Source organism: Vulpes lagopus, chromosome 1, assembly GCF_018345385.1.
Source record: "Vulpes lagopus strain Blue_001 chromosome 1, ASM1834538v1, whole genome shotgun sequence".
Classification (NCBI taxonomy): Eukaryota; Metazoa; Chordata; class Mammalia; order Carnivora; family Canidae; genus Vulpes; species Vulpes lagopus.
Window position 1 is genome coordinate 132,100,882 of NC_054824.1, and position 18,166 is coordinate 132,119,047.

Below are 18,166 nucleotides of genomic sequence, written 5' to 3' on the forward strand. Positions count from 1 at the left end.
ATTGAGTGTCACTCAAATAAGAGTCATACGTATAGGTAAATTTTAGTTATTTGAACATAATCTTTTATATTGGCTCTTTTTATAATTTTACTAGAATTAAATATGAATTATTCAAAGTTGTACAGTTATATTCAGAAACACTGTACTCTGTGGAATCCACATTCAATGGTAAAGGAAACCCAGGGTCAGGACTGATAATCCAGTGCACCATTAACGTGGCCAGGTTACTGGATTTACGACAAAAACAGACTACATTTGGTCCTCTAGATTTGAGTATTCACAGTTTAATCATTCAATACAGTAAAAGCCATTTCTGAGTTCACATCTTTCTTGAAGGGGAACTAGTGACACAACCTTCTTAGGAGAAACTAAAATAGTGAGTCAGAGATGGCCAGACTTTACAAATCTGTGTCATCCATCCGCATGGTCTCGTTGGCCTATCGAAAGATGTGGCCTGGGGAGCCTGGGTGTCCAATAAACACTTTATTGAATTTTTCAGGAGAGGCAATATATTTTTAAGGTAGAAAAACTAAGAGTTAAGTTAACCTAAACTTGGACTATAAAGTGTACATGTGGAAGAAATGTGAGATAGGAGTTAAAGATGTGGACAGGGCCATGAAACAATACCTTAAGTCTTGCTCAGGACTATAGATGTGATCTCTGGGACAAATGAGGACTCAAAGGCAAGGGAATGTTATGATCAACTCTGCAACTGTGGCTAGTTTCCTAAATGGATTAAATAATACTGGAGGCTCCTGCAATTATATAGAAATGACAATATGGGGAACCATGGGGAGGCTCATTCCGTAAGTGCCTGCCTTCAGCTAAGGTCATGATCTTGGGGTCCTGGGATGGAGGTGCATGTCAGGCTCCCAGCTCAGTAAAGAGTCTGCTTCTCTCTCTCCCTCTGCACCTCCCTCTGCCCCACCACTTGTGCTATTATGCCTGCATACTCTCTCTTTCCCACCTCTAATAATAAAAATCTTAAAAAAAAAAAAAAAGACATTATGGAAGTTGGAATGGAAAGAAATCTAAAGAACTGTGGGAACTATATATACTACAAAGAAGAAGAGGAATGAAGAAGAAAGGAGAATGTGATAATACTATAAATCACAGTATTAGAGAAAGTTAAAGATAACACCTAATTTCTCAGATGGGCCTTTGGATAGATGGAGTTGGCATCCACTGAGAGTGAAAACTAAAGGAGGAACAAATCTGGCAGAGAGCAATGACATAATAGGAATTCAATATGAGACATTATATGTTTGAGATATCTGGAGGCATATAACTAGAAATTTATTAGGCAACAGGACACAAAGAACTAAAAGAAAGAAACACATCTGGATTGGCATGTAAGATTGTGAGTTATCAGGGTATAGATAATAACTAAATATATGTAGTGTATGAAATCGCCCAGAGGTCAAGTGAAGAATATGACCACAGGGAAGAGGGCCTATGACTGAACTCTTAAGAAATGCCAACATCTGAAAAGATGGTAAAAGCTATCTAAAAGGAAAGATAAATAATATTCATTTAAGAAAGTAACATACAGCAGTATTTTACACACTAATTTTTGAAAAATGTATCCACTATGACTAAAGTTGCGGGGCATGCCTGGAGTATATTTTCATCCTTAAATCATTCAACACAGATCTTTATTTACCCCTGGATTCTATAATTCATATGGATTCAGTAGTCTACCCCAATAATGTTTACCCAGTAATCTACCAAATATTTGTGCAGGTTTGGAAATAAGCATTTAAAAAGGGCATAAGCCAAAGCATTGACTTTTATCCTTAGAATTTTTCTGTAGCAAAATTTTTCAACAGGCTTGTAAATATTCTAAATAAATATTCTATAGTTCTAAAGCATTTTAAAATGTTATGATATATATTCTAACGCTAAAAAAACCCTTAGAATTACAAGCAATGTGAAAGGAAAGGGAACAACTATTATCCAGAAATGTTAGTTGGAAAACTGATAGCTTTATAAGCACACAAATTTTCAATTCAATACCTTCATTCCAATATGGAAGCTGCTTTTGGTCTCCTAAAGCTGTTAATTCAAGTACTTCAAACTATCACCACTGCAACAATTCAAAAATTTCCCTTCACAGAAGTATTTAACATATTTACAAAAGCTATTTATAGTCTTTTCAAATGAAAATTTCAAAGAAATACAGTCCCTGTTTTTTGTTTGAATGGCTTACAGCAAATTTTAACAAAAGGACATATTATGTGCATTTAAAACAGATTACCTAGTACCCAAACAATTACCATACCTTGAAACATGTTTAAAAGCCTCCACTATAACTGGTGCAAAATCTTTTGTAAACTCCGGCCCCTTCCTTTTGCTGTTCTGAATGACATCATTGGCTAGGTAGAGAAAAGTAAGCTTCCTGTTTGGTTTAGCTGGAAAAAAAAAAAAAATTAAAAATCTATTTGAAATATCTTCATTTAACTTGGACAAACCTTCCCAATATCTAAATCAAGTAGTTTGAGAACTACAACAAACATACTAACTTTTATGTATCATGTTCAACTCTAGCTTCTCATTCTACTACCAGACTTATCAAGTCACCATTCTTTAATTCACTAGGTTTCTAGTTTCTGGAGATGGATCATGTGAAGGAAAAAAAAAGGACTCAGGAGAAGGAACTAGTCCATAATTAATTTGTTTCCTTGCTCTTTTACTAAATTGCCCAAATTACTTACCTTTGATTCCTAGTTTTATCATTAATCCCAAATTAATAGTTTTATAACACCAAAATCCTCAAGTCGGTAAAAATGCATATCTGTAACTCTATCTGTACTAAATTTTGTTAAAATTAGTAAACACTACATGGAATATATCTTATTTAAAGTAAGATAGTGAGTGGTCATGTTAAGATGGTATCCTAAAGCTTGAATTTATGACTGTTCTAATACCCACACTGGTTTTACAGTTATCATTAAGTTATTATAAAACAAGAGTATGAAATGTAAAATATGCTGAAAGACACATCACTTCAATTAATTATGTATTTTTTGTTTATGAAATAAATATTTCCCAAGCTAACAGAGTAAATGTTAGGGAGATCAAATGGGCAGTTTAGATCTTCATCCACTTTGGATGACATGGCCTTAAATAACTGATTCATTGACAAAAGGATGTCCTTTCTCACTATATTCTGTGAGTGTAATCATCCTTCTAAAAGAACAGAAAAGATTTTAACAATTGTGGGCCAGAATACATTTTTACTAGTTACAGTGTTAAGTAGTATTGAGTGTCACTCAAATAAGAGTCATACGTATAGGTAAATTTTAGTTATTTGAACATAATCTTTTATATTGGCTCTTTTTATAATTTTACTAGAATTAAATATGAATTATTCAAAGTTGTACAGTTATATTCAGAAACACTGTACTCTGTGGAATCCACATTCAATGGTAAAGGAAACCCAGGGTCAGGACTGATAATCCAGTGCACCATTAACGTGGGCCAGGTTACTGGATTTACGACAAAAACAGACTACATTTGGTCCTCTAGATTTGAGTATTCACAGTTTAATCATTCAATACAGTAAAAGCCATTTCTGAGTTCACATCTTTCTTGAAGGGGAACTAGTGACACAACCTTCTTAGGAGAAACTAAAATAGTGAGTCAGAGATGGCCAGACTTTACAAATCTGTGTCATCCATCCGCATGGTCTCGTTGGCCTATCGAAAGATGTGGCCTGGGGAGCCTGGGTGGCTCAATGGTTGAGCATCTCTGCCTTTGGCCCAGGTCATGATCCTGGGGTCCTGGAATATTTTTAAATACAAGGGCTACCATCTCTTCAGAATGGTTTCTACAACGTACATTAAAGCAAAAATTTACAAGATTTCAAAATATATTTCCCAGTATATTAAACAAACAAACAAACCACACCAAGAGCATGGATTTGTATAAGGTTCAAATATCAAGACATTATTTTCATTTTTTTCCCTTTGTGAAACCCAGGCTAAAATATGAAAAATACCTAGAAACCGCTATCAGGTATACCCACCCCTTCTCCAAATTTTCAGTAAAAAAAACTTACCCCCATTTAAAACTATTTGTAGGGCAGCCCAGGTGGCTCAGGGGTTTAGCACCACCTTTGTTTGGCCCGGGGCCTGATCCTGGAGTCCCGGGATCAAGTCCCACATCAGGCTCCCTGCATGGAGCCTGCTCCTCCCTCTGCCTGTGTCTCTGTTTCTCTCTCTCTCTCTCTCTCTGCGTGTGTGTTTCATAAATAAAATCTTTAAAAAAAATAAAAATAAAATAAAACTATTTGTACCTTTATGTAGAGCAAAAATAAACTAATGGAACTACCCACAAGCAATTTTAGAAGAAAATCACAAAAATGATTTTCAAATGAATTTTGATAATTGAAAATAACAAAGCCATAAATCGTTATTAAAGCATACAAAATTAACAGAAAGAGCAAACAAACCATTTCATAATTCCTTAAAGAAAAAACTGAAAAAAGAAAAAACTCTGTTGGCAAAAGAATATAACCCTTAATACTGGGTGTGACCTATTCACTTCGTTTATTTCTATTGTCACAGGGTTGTTTATAAAAACTGCTTTTTTCCAAAACTTCATTCAATTTAAATAGCATGTATTTGGGGCGCCTGGGTGGCAGTTAGGTTCAGTTGGTTGAACATCTGCCTTTGGCTCAGGACATGATCCCAGGCTCCTGGGCATATGCTTGCATATGCTGAGCAAAGAGCCTGCTTCTCCCTCTCCTTTCCGCTTTGCGAGCGCTCCCTCCTCTTTCTCTCTTTCAAATAAATAAAATCCTTAAAAATAAAAAATAATTTTAAACAGCACTTATTTAGTGTATGCTATGTGCCAGGGACCATGATGAGCATGGACCAAAAAATAACCTTTCCTGTTCAATCAAGAGTTTCTGAGCTCTATGTAAACTGGCACATGATAGGTCACATCACTAAAAATGTGAGTTCTCTTTCTTTATTCCTTCTCTCCACTAATGTATCACACCAACCCTGGAAGCAATCATAAATATAGTATTATAACCCAATGTATCTGTATGTGTATATACTGCTATATTTGTGCCAATAAAGTATTAGCAAACAAAGACCAGTCTATTTACATTGTGAGGAACCATTTTCTTTATCTCACCTCTGAACTAACAATTTTAAGCTACTGTTGGTATTAAGTATAGCCCCCTTTTCCAGGACACGTGGGTGGCTCAGCAGTTGAGCAGTTGAGTGTCTGCCTTCGGCTCAGGGCATGATCCCGGGATCCAGGATCTGGAATCAAGTCCCGCACCGGGCTCCCTGCGAGGAGCCTGCTTCTCCCTCTGCCTATGTCTTTGCCCCACCCCGTGTCTGTCTCTCATGAATAAATAAATCTTAAAAAAAAAAAAAAGTATAGCCCTTTTTCCTTGGACCTTGTATGGGAACAGAGGTAAACCAAAACAAATAAATAATAATAGTAAAATCTGGCTAATATACAAGGACATAATATTACCTAAAATTTTGAGCATACCCCTTAAAAGGACAATATAAGTTCAGTCATCACATAAGTAAGAAACAGTTACATACTCCCAACCCGGAGCCTACTTCTCCCTCTTTGCCTCTGCCTCTCTCTCTCTGTGCCTCTCATGAATAAATAAATAAAATCTTGAAAAGAAAAGAAAAGATATGAAAAGAAACAATTACATAATAATTCACAATTGAAATGAAAGAAAAATCAACTACAGGCTTCAAAAAGAAGAGCCTAAGGCTATTAGATAAACAATATGAAACAAACTTTGCCTGTCAAAGGATACATAAATGCCACACAGTTTCACTAATTCATCAGTTCAGAATCTAGTTTTACTTATTCATAATCAAAAGGTGACAGTTTTGGGGTGCCTGGGTAGCTCAGTCAACTGGTCGAGCATATGACTCAGGTTCTGGCTCAGATCAGGATCTCAGGGTTGTGGGATTGAGCTCCACGATGGGCTCCCATGCCCTCCTCCCATCCTCTCCCCTTCTGCATCTTCCCCCAACTGCATGCATTCTCGCTCTCTCTCGCTTCAAAATAAATGAATAAAATCTTTAAAAACAAAAAGTGAATCATTTTCTTACAACTGTACCAATGGTATTCGTATTTCTTTTGGTATAATGCAGAATATCATAATCTAATTTAATAACCCACATTTTTAAGGTGATTGAAATTTAAAATCATAGTGGATGACAATGCCAATAAGTACAAAAAACATCTAAAATTTTCTCGTGTTACCTATTAACACAAGAACCCTCTTTATGTATGCAGGAAGACTTCTACATGGGAGAAACAGCAAAAAGCTTAATAAACAAATATATACACACACAGATGCACACTTACCAATGAGCATTACTGTAGGTCTTATAGGAGGAAATCAGAAGAAAAGCCATTACCTTGAAACAAAAATCTATTAAAGACTTGCTAACAACTGCGGGACAGCCTCATTTATTTCCCTGGTAAACTAATTATCACTATAGACAACAAGACATGTCCATATGGATAAAGAGTTGGTTATTTGGCAGAAACTGCTTTAACTGTTTGCCACAGAAAGTGCATAATCCACAGATAATTCATGAATAGATTTTATTTGTCCCAGACAGGACCAAGAGTTCAGTCAGACACAGCTGGCTGCTTCATAATAGCTGAGGTGGGTGAAAAATGAGGTGGATAAACCCAGTGTATTCCTGTATCACTGCCACAATGCCGCAGACTTTTGGCAGCTCATCCCTTGTTTTAAAATCCTTCAAAGATTTTCTGTTCTCCAGATAATCTAAGGCCTAAAAATGTCTCTCTCTGCCCTCTATACTACTCTCTCTTCATTTTTAGGCCCAATACAACTACTCCTCTACTTCCCCAGCTCCTACCCTATCCTTTAGACTTCAGTTAAATAGGTTCCTCTGGTTTTCCTTGACCACCCAACACACTAGGTTAGGCAATGCTGAATACGGGTCTCAGGCACCTTATACTTTTCTTTTTTTTTTTTTTTTTTTTTTTTTTAAAGATAGCTCTTTTTTTTTTTAAGATTTTTTATTTATTTATTCTTGAGAGATAGAAGGAGAGACAGAGCCAGAGACACAGGCAGAGGGAGAAGCAGGCTCCATGCACCGAGAGCCTGACGTGGGACTCGATCCCGGGTCTCCAGGATCGCGCCCTGGGCCAAAGGCAGGCGCCAAACCGCTGCGCCACCCAGGGATCCCCACCTTATACTTTTCTATGGAGGACTTATTCCAACTATAATTTTTTTTATTTAGTCTAATGCTTCCCAACTACTCTAAGCTCGACTGAAAGCAACAACTGTCACTCTCATCTATCCATCTATGGAATCAAGTTGATTCAAAATTTGCTTGGTTATTTACTAAATTAATAACTTTTGGCCTAGACCTGTCCCTTTAATTATCTGTTCCACTAATTTGGCTTCTGGGTCTTAACCTTACCCAAAATAGCTAAAGGGTGGGAAAATATAAAATTACACTGCTCTCAAAAACCTCAACTTTGGGATACCTAGGTGGCTAAGCGGTTGAGCATCTATCTGCCTTTGGCTCAGGGCGTGATCCTAGGGTCTGGGGATCAAGTCCTGCACTGAGCTCCCTGCAAGGAGTCTACTTCTCCCGCTGCCTAGGTCTCTGCTTCTCTCGGTCGCTCATGAATAAATAAATAAAATCTTTAAAAGAAAACAAAACAGGGATCCCTGGGTGGCGCAGCGGTTTGGCGCCTGTCTTTGGCCCAGGGCGCGATCCTGGAGACCCGGGATCGAATCCCACATCGGGCTCCCGGTGCATGGAGCCTGCTTCTCCCTCTGCCTGTGTCTCTGCCTCTCTCTCTCTCTCTCTCTGTGACTATCATAAATAAAAAAAAAAAAAAAAAAGAAAACAAAACACCTCAACTTCAAATTCAGATTATGAAAGACAAATTTTCTTACAGACCTAGCTAATCGTGCTTATTTTCATAGTATAAATTCAAATATTTTTATTTCCTCCTCCATTCTAGAGTTCTCACAAATCAATAACCTATAGAAAAATGGGCTAGGGATCCCTGGGTGGCGCAGCGGTTTGGCACCTGCCTTTGGCCCAGGGCGCGATCCTGGAGACCTGGATCGAATCCCACGTCGGGCTCCCGGTGCATGGAGCCTGCTTCTCACTCTGCCTATGTCTCTGCCTCTCTCTCTCTCTCTGATGACTATCATAGATAAATAAAAATTAAAAAAAAAAAAAAAAAAGAAAGAAAAATGGGCTAGTGTGAATGGAAAGCTGAAAGAAACACAAATATTAAGCAACTAAAACCAATCATCATTTCCCACCCATTTGACTGATCAAGATCAAAGTCTGACACTAACTAAAAGTTGGCAAAAGTACAACTAAGATTATCACCTTTAGATACCTTCAGGGATTAGTGGTTAATATATAAACTAGTACAACCTCTTAGAAAATTAATTTAGCAACACCCATGAAAAGTGTAAATGCACAAATCCCTTGACCCTGTAAATTTCATGTGTAGGAATTTTACCCTATGGATACATTATCATAATTGCACAAAGAAACCACTAAGGATACTCATGATAACAAGAAAGGTATCGCTAAATAAATCATAGTACATCCATACAATACAGCTGTTCAAAAATGAGACAAAGGGGTGCCTGGGTGGCTCAGTCAGTAAAGAGTCCAACTCTTGATTTTGACTCAGGTCATGATCGTGGGATCAAGTCCCCAAGTCGGGCTCTATGCTCAGTGTGGAGTCTGCTTAAGATACTCTCTTGCTCTGCCTCTGCCCCTCCTACCACCCCCCCACACACACACAAAAGGAAAAGAAAAAAAAATAAAAGAGAAAAATTTATATACTGATATGGAAAGATATCTAAGTTACATACACTGATACAAACACACAGGAGACAGACCTACTTTGGGGAAAGATTAAAAAATAATTTGGGGAGGGATATGTGTCAAAAGTTACCAACAAAGAATTACATAATAAAGGGAAAACACATGAGGCATGTGGGTGGCTTAGTGGGTTAAATGTCCAACTCTTGATTTCGGCTCAGGTCCTGATTTCAGGGTCGTGGGAGTGAGCCCCACATCGGGCTTCCAGCTCAGGAGAGAGTCCACTTGGGATTCTTTCTCTCACTCTTCTTCTGCTCCTCCCCCCCCCGTGCATTCTCTTTCTAAAATAAATAAATAAATCTTTAAAAATAAAATAAAGGGAAAACACATGAGTTACATATTTTTTTTAAAAGATTTTATTTATTTATTCATGAGAGACACAGAGAGAGAGAGAGAGGCAGAGACACAGGCAGAGGGAGAAGCAGGCTCCATGCAGGGAGCCCGACGTGGGACTTGATCCCGGGACTCCAGGATCACGCCCTGGGCTGAAGGCAGGCACCAAACCACTAAGCCACCCAGGGATCCCCATATGAGTTAAATATTAAATAATTAACTTGGGCCTAGATACCGAAAAGGGCTTCTGGGTAGTGCTCACTTAATGTTCCACCAATTTAACTCCTATAGGAGCAGAATGATCTTATTTCAATGTTTGGTGGGAGAAAACAAAACAAAACAAAAACTCCACCTAGACCAAGCAAATGCACATCTTCTCCAGTCTAACAGGTCAAAGTCAATTCAAGTGCCTACAATAATTTCAAAAATTTTGATTGTCTCCTGGGCTGAGGAGAAGCAAGCTGGAGCCAGGGTATAGGCTTTAGACTGGGATCCCTGGAGGACCTGAAGCCTGAGATTCTCTGACGCCCGAGGGGCGGTGGAGGGGCGGTGGGGGGGGCATCAGAGGAAAGCTCTGTCTCCACTCCTAATAAACAATCTATAGACCCCCCCCCACCAAAAAAAATTTTGATCCTAGTATATGCAACAAATGAATTTTACGATCTTGAAAAGAACAATCTTTATCCTGAACTGTCAGACCACTAGAGAAGACAGTCAACTGGAAAAGTTCTGGAAGAATAATAAACCATATGGTTTATTCACATTATACTTCTAGAGTGGGACTGATACTAAAACTTTTTTGCTCTTTCAAAAATAATATTTTTAAAATAATATTGTGAAATTTCCACAGCCACTGTGGAAAACAGTATGAGGGTTCCTCAAAAAATAAAAAATAGGGGATCCCTGGGTGGCGCAGCGGCTTGGCGCCTGCCTTTGGCCCAGGGCGCGATCCTGGAGACCCAGGATCGAATCCCACGTCGAGCTCCCGGTGCATGGAGCCTGCTTCTACCTCTGCCTGTGTCTCTGCCTCTCTCTCTCTCTCTCTGTGACTATCATAAATAAATAATAATAATAAAAAAAAAATTAAAAAAAAAATAAAATAAATAAAAAATAGAATTACCATATGATTTAGTAATTCCACTACTGCATATTTACCCAAAGAAAATGAAAGAACTAATTCGAAGATATATGCATCCGTATGTTTACTGTAGCATTATTTACAATAGCCAAAATACAGGGGCAAGAAGGCTGCTCAGTAGGTTGAGCATCTGATTTGATTTCAGCTCAGGTCATGATTTCATGGTTGTGAAATGGAGCCCCAAGTCTGTGCTCAGCAGGGAGTCAGACTGAGATTTTCTCCCTCTCCCTCTGCTCCTTCCTCTGCTCATGCCTGCACAGACCTGTGGGAACAAGCGCACACTCTCCCTCTCAAAACAAATAAATAAATAAATAAATCTTAAAAAAATAATGATTGCTAAGATATGGGAGCAACCGAAGTGTCCACCAATGGATGAATGGATAAAGAAAATGGATATGGGATCCCTGGGTGGCGCAGCGGTTTGGCGCCTGCCTTTGGCCCAGGGCGCGATCCTGGAGACCCGGGATCGAATCCCGCGTCGGGCTCCCGGTGCATGGAGCCTGCTTCTCCCTCTGCCTGTGTCTCTGGCTCTGTCTCTGCCTGTGTCTCTGGATCTGTCTCTCCTTCTATCTCTCAAGAATAAAGAAATTAAAAAAAAAAAAAAAAGAAAATGGATATAGGGCAGCCCCAATGGCTTAGCAGTTTAGTGCCACCTTCAGCACAGGGTGTGATCCTGGAGACCGGGGATCAAGTCCCACATCATGCTTCCTGCATGGAGCCTGTTTCTCCCTCTGCCTATGTCTCTGTCTCTCTCTCCGTGTCTCTCATGAAGAAAGAAAAAAGAAGAAAAGAAAAGAAAAGAAAAGAAAAGAAAAGAAAAGAAAAGAAAAGAAAAGAAAAGAAAAGAAAAGAAAAGAAAAGAAAAGAAAAGAAAAGAAAAGAAAAGAAAATGGATATAGTGTGGAATATTACTCAGCCATAGAGAATAAAATCTTGCCATTTGCAACAATACAGATGAACCTAGAGGGTGTAATCCTAAGACAAGTAAGTTAGCCAGAGAAAGAAAAACACCATATGATTTCACTCATACATGGAATTTGAGAAAGAGAATAAAGAGAAAAAGAGAAACACAAAATCAGACTCCTAAATACAGAGAACAAACTGATGATTGTTGGGAGGAGGTAGGTGGGATGGTAGGTGAAACAGATAAACAGGATTAAGAGTACATTTTTCACAACAGCACTGACAACTGTATAGAACTGTTGAATCATATTGTACACCTAAAACTCATAATATTGTATGTTAATTATACTTGATTAAAAAAATACATACGGACTATTTTCTTATAACTAGGCACTGCTCTAAAAGTCTATTGTGTATTTCATTTAATCTTCAAAACAATCATACAGGTAAGTTATCATCTCCATTTACCAATGAACAATTGTTAAATTAATTAAATGCAAAGAAATTCACCGAAATCAATTAGCAATCCCAGGACCCATACTGTGATCCCTACACATTTTGCCAATAAAAGCAGGAAATACATTAAGATAAGCCTGGCATAACTTGTCATAATAGAAAACAAGAAAGCTATTTAAAAATTATTGGGGTTGAGCATCCCTGGGTTGCTCAGTGGTTTAGTGCCTGCCTTCGGCCCAGGGTGTGATCCAGGAGTCCTGGGATCGAGTCCCACATCAGGCTCCCTGCATGGAGCCTGTTTCTCCCTCTGCCTGTGTCTCTGCCTCTCTCTCTCTCTCTCATGAATAAATAAATAAATTCTTAAAAAAAAATTACTGAGGTTGTATCAAAAGGACATGAACAACCCTCCAAGAGGCAGCCACTGGCAAAAGAGCATCAAAAAGAATGACTATAATGGTCTGAAACACAAATATCTGAAAATCCAAAAATTCAAAAAATACTTTTAAAAAGGAGAATTAAATAACTAATTCAGTTTACAAAGGAGAAAAGTTAGGCATTTATCCTGCTTTTCTTCCACTAACTGTATTCCAGAATCACCAATGGTTGAAGGCAAGTTGTTAATGCTCAAATGTTCAAACTTCTGTTGTGTTTCAGAATCACTTAGAAGACTTGTTAAAACATAGATTACTGCTTCCTGCCCATTTAGTTTCTGATGTAGGTCTGGGGTAGGCCCAAATATGTGCATTTCTAACAAATTATCAGGTGATACTGATACTGCAGTCTGAGGACCATACTTTAGAGATTCACTATTATAGAATTCTGAATAAAGAAAAAATTACAAATTCAGAATTTTGCAACACCTCATAAACTAAAGGGCCTAATCAACCATCAGTAGCTGACTAAAACCATAGGATGAAAGGTGATAAAGAACTTTATAATGGATTCATGACAACAACTGAACTCACAGATCAGTCTTATCCTTAAATATTAAAGAACCTGACATTATGTATCTCTAAATGTGATGCAAGAGAAGCATATAACACAGAGCCAATAAAGGAAGGATCCCTTGGGAATGACAACAAAAGGATGAAATCCGCGGAATGCAGGGAGGGATATTCTATACTCCATGTGAGAGTCTCCTCAATAAATAAACTGCATGAAATAAATGAGAAGGGGTAGCAGATCATGAGTTTATGAACACCTTTTAACCAAATCTTATCAGTGCACTTTGTTGGAGGCTATTTTGACCATTAATTACAAAGAGAGATTTTTTTTTATTTTTTAGACATCTTTTTAAAATTATTTTTTAGACATCTTTGAGGGAATCTGGGACAATGAACATAGATTGGACTTGAAATAATCAAGAATTAATGTTGACTTACTTAGCTATGATAGAGCTCTTACAATTGTATTACATTTTTTATATAAGCCTTAATTTATTATAAACATATACTGATGTGTATGGTTAAAATGGTTAAAGTCTGAAATTTGCTTTAAATTACCAGGAAGGGCACCTGGGTGAGTCAGGTGGTTGAGTGTCTGATGCTGGGGTGGCTAAGGGTGTGAGATTGCATGCTCTCTCACTCACTGTCATTCATTCATTCATTCATTCATTCATACGTACGTACATACATACATACATACATACATAAATGAAATCTCTTAAAAAATTAGCAGGAAAAAAAAGAGGGGTTTGTGTGTGTGTGAGAAGATTTAGGTAGATAAAACTCAAAAGATAAAATGTTAACTGTGTTCAAACTGGGTGATAGGAATGCCTGGGTGGCTCAGTGGTTGAGCATCTGTATGCCTTTGGCTCGGATCATGGGGTTAAATCCCCACATTGGGCTCCCCGCGTTGGGCTCCCCATGGGGAGCCTGTTTCTCCTTCTGCCTATGTCTCCACCTCTTTGTGTCTCTCATGAATAAGTAACATCTTAAAAAAAAAAAAAAGAAACTAGGTGATGATGGGTTCGTGGAAGTTCAATATCTTATTGTTTTCATTTGCATAGAACTTTAAAACTATCATAAGAAGTTAATTTTGGGGATCCCTGGGTGGCTTAGCGGTTTGGTGCCTGCCTTCAGTCCAGGGCGTGATCCTGGAGACCCTGGATCGAGTCCCACATCGGGCTCCCTGCATGGAGCCTCCTTCTCCCTCTGCCTCTCTCTCTCCTCTCTCTCTCTCTCATGAATAAATAAATAAAATCTTAAAAAAAAAAAAAGGTTAATTTAAAAACTTAAAAGTTGAGCATAGTGAAACCTCCTTTAATCTCTACTCACTTATCATAAATAAGTTACTTAGTAGATGAATCCTTTTCAGACCTAGTTAGTATTTTTGCAAACATTATATACTTATTCAAATTTATACAAACATATGTAAGATTTTTCATAAATAAGATACTACACATATCTTACACTTTCTTCCCAATTCATATATCCAAGACATTTTTGTGTTCATAAACACATTTGTAATCAGTCTCAATCCTTTTTAAAGTTTAAAGACTATTTATTTGAGAGAGTGGGGGAACTGGGGGGCGGGGGGAGGAGGCAGACAGAGTGGGAGAAACAGACTCCCCACTGAGCAGGGAGCCAGATGCAGGGCTTGATCTCAAGAGCCTGAGATCATGACCTGAACAGAAGCCAGATGCTTATCTGACTGAGTCACCCAGGCACCCCAGGAGAGAGAAAAACTTAGGCAGACTCCATACCCAAAGCACAGCCAGATGCAGGGCTGGATCTCCCTGCATGATCTCAGGATCATGACCTGAGTAGAAATCAAGTTGGATGCTTAACCCACTGAGCCACCCAGGCACCTCACTGTTTGTTTTTTCTTATGAAATCACAGGACCATCTTATATGCTATTAATATTAGCTACGATCCATTTTAGACACTGCAAAATATTTTCTCCAAATCTGTTGCTTAAAACTGAAATTTGGTATTTTCTATATTCAAAGATTTTTTTTAAATTTTTTTTTTATTTATTTTATGATTTGTCACACACACACAGAGAGAGAGAGAGGAGGAGACATAGGCAGAGGGAGAAGCAGGCTCCATGCACCGGGAGCCCGACATGGGATTCGATCCTGGGTCTCCAGGATCGCGCCCTGGGCCAAAGGCAGGCGCTAAACCACTGTGCCACCCAGGGATCCCTATATTCAAAGATTTTAAAAAGATTTTATTTATTTTAGAGAGAGTGGCCAAGCAGGGGGAGGCACAGAGGGAGAGGGAGAAGCAGACTGCCTGCTGAGCAGGGAGCCCAAAGTGGGGCTCAATCCCCAAACCCTGAGATCATGACCTGAGCCAAAGGCAAACACTTAACCGACTGCACCACCCAGGCACGTCAGTAAGGGTGTATTTTAAAGCAATAAAAACTAAAATTGTTTAGCATAGTTATATTAAAATAAACTTGTTGGGATGCCTGGGTGGCTCAGCAGTTGAGCATCTACCTTTGGCTCAGGGCATGATCCCAGGATCCGGGATCAAGTCCCATATCAGGCTCCCTGTGAGGAGCCTGCTTCTCCCTCTGCCTATGTCTCTGCCTCTCTCTGTGTCTCTCATGAATAAATAAATAAATCTTTTTAAAAAAAGATAAAAAAATAAAATAAACTTGTTAAAATATTAATATCCAAATCAGAAAGTTTCTTATAATATCTAAGACAAGAAAATACTAGTATAAGTACCAGCCTCAGAGTTCCAAATACTATGTCCCCGTTCAATATAAAGATCAATTTGTAGGGAACTTGTGTTTCCAGGAAGATAGAACAGATTGTTTTCCCTATTTCTCTTGAGAAGTATAATACAAATTCTGGGCATTATAAATAAACCTAAGAAGAGAAACAAAGGCAGATAGGCTAGGGACCTTGGGACCCAAAGAACAATACAAAGGTAAGTTCTTGGTTTTTTTTTTGTTTTGTTTTTTGTTTTTTGCCTTTATCTTAGATTGGGAGTTGAAAAGTCAGCAACCCAGAAATCCTAACAGGTGCCAACATCAAAAGTTCCAATATAAATCTTTTCATTCTAGGCAAAGGACCAGGAAAAGGACATCCTAGAAAGACAGAAAACTTTAAGATGATAATCAATCCACTCCAGCCAAACACCGCAGGGAAAAATAAAACAGCATAAAAAACCATGCTCCACCCACATCCACACAAAGGCTAAATGGGAAGCCAGGCTGTGATGGGGAGCCAATACCTCTCCAGAGTAGTGTCAGAGAAGGCAAAGTTAGGGAGGCCCGGACTTCTACTCCCACACAGCAAGCAGTAAGGAGGCACTGCCCCTCAGCCCCTCATGGTGTGACAAAAGGCCTGGTGGAAAGCAAAGACCTCCACCATGGCCCAGCAGTCCTAAGACCACACATTCCTAACTCCCCACTCCACGGTATTAGCCAAACTCCTACTTGCACTCAACAGTAACAAAGAGTACTTCCCTCCCCTGATGGGTAATATCATAGAAATCCAGATAAAACAGTATTAAATAAAGTCCAGATTCTCAAAACACAAAGAATATAGATCTAGCAAATACCACTCATTATACCAAGAACCAAAGGGATCTCAAACTGAATGAAAAAAGGCAATCAATAGATGCTAACACTACGGTGACAGAGAGAAGAATTATCTGACAAAAATTTTAAGGCAGCCATCATAAAAATGCTCTAACAAATATACTGAAAATACAACCTATCAAAATTTGTGGAATAAAGCTGAACCGGGGCTGAGAAATTTTTAGCACTAAATGCATATAATGGGAAAGATACACAAGTCCCCCACCAAAAAAAAAAAAAAAAAAGTCCCCCACCAATAATCTAAACTCCCATTTCAAAATCCTAGAGTAAGAGCAAAATTAATCCAAGGAAACAGAGGAAATAATAAAAAAATAAAACCAGAAATCAATGAAACTGAAAACAAAAATAGGGGGGAAAAAAATCAGTGAAACAAAGAGCTGTTTTCCTCCTGAGATTTAACTGACATACATCTCATACATCAAGTTTAAGGTATGCAGCATAATGGTTTGACATACGTATACTGGGAAATGCTTATTACTGCAATAGATTTTAACGTTCATCATCTCATACAGAAGCAAAAAATTGATTTTTCTCCTTATGATAAGAACTCTTAGGATTTACTCTTAACTTTCATTTATATAATACAGCAAGATAAACTAGTCACCATGGTATATATTACAGTCCTACTACTTATTTACCTTGTAACTGGAAATTTGCACCTTTTGACCCCTTCTTCCAATTGTCCCTTCCCACGTCTCCCACCTCTGGCAACCACCACATGTTTGGTCTCTTTTTGCCAAGTTTCTATTTCTAGGGTTTTGTTTCGTTTTTTAAGATTTGACATCTAAATAAGATCATACAATAGTTGTCTTTCTTTGTCTGACTTATTTCACTTAGCAAATGCCCCCCAGATCCACCCATGTCACAAATGGCAGCATTTCCTCACTTTTTTATGGCTGAATAATATTACATTGTGTATATATACAACAATTTCCTTATCCATTCATCTGATGATGACCATTTAGGTAGTTCTGACATCCTGCAGACGGTAAATAATACTGATATTATTAGTAGGGGATACAAATACCTTCTCAAGTTAGCATTTTCATTTCCTTTGGATATATCCCAGAAGTGGAACTGCTGCATCATACGGGAGCTCTATTTTTAATTTTTTGAAGATCCTCAATACTGTTTTCCCTAGTAACCGCACCAGTTTATAATCCTATCAACAGTGCACAAGGGTTCCCTTTCCTCCACATCCTTTCCAGCTTTTTTGTTATCTCTTATCTTTTTGATGATGGTCATTCTAATAGGTATAAGGTGGTATCTCATAGTGGTTCTGATTTGCATCTTCCAATGATTAGTAAGGCTGAGCATCAAAGAGCTGTTTCTTTGAAAATATGAATAGAACTGACAAACTTCTAAAAAGAATGACAAGAGGAAAAAGGGAAAACACAAATTTTCAGTACCAGAAATATCACTATAGACATCAAAAGGACAATAAGGATACTAAAGGTATACAACGAACAACCTGGACACATAAATTTGACAACTTAGGTGAAATGGACTACGCTTCCAAAAACAAAAAACAAACAAACAAAAAAAAAACCTACAGCAGCAACTAACCCAATATGATACAGAAAATCTCAATAGTCCTATGACATTTAACAAAATTGAATATGCAATTATTTAATTCTCAAAAAGAAATTTCCAGATCCAGATGGTTTCTGCCAAATAATTCTACCAAACATTTAAACAACCTTAAAAATTCTATACAACCTCTTCCAGGGAATAGGAAAACAAACCCAATTTATTTTATGAAGTCAGTGCTCCTCTGATTTCAAAACAATACATACAAACACACACAACGGACTAACAGTTTTCATAAACACAGATGTAAATATCCTTAACAAAATATTAACAAATAGAATTCAGCAATATATAAAA

General features: G+C 38.0%; 1 protein-coding gene across 1 annotated transcript in view; it reads right to left on the reverse strand.

Annotated features, from left to right (window-relative positions):
- Window positions 1–18,166, reverse strand: part of RPRD1A (regulation of nuclear pre-mRNA domain containing 1A) — a 78,856-nt gene that overhangs the window by 39,404 nt on the left and 21,286 nt on the right. Inside the window, exon 2 of the mRNA XM_041749280.1 lies at window positions 2,258–2,411. Coding sequence (XP_041605214.1) covers window positions 2,258–2,411 — 154 coding nt within the window. The remainder of the gene's footprint in view (window positions 1–2,257; window positions 2,412–18,166) is intronic.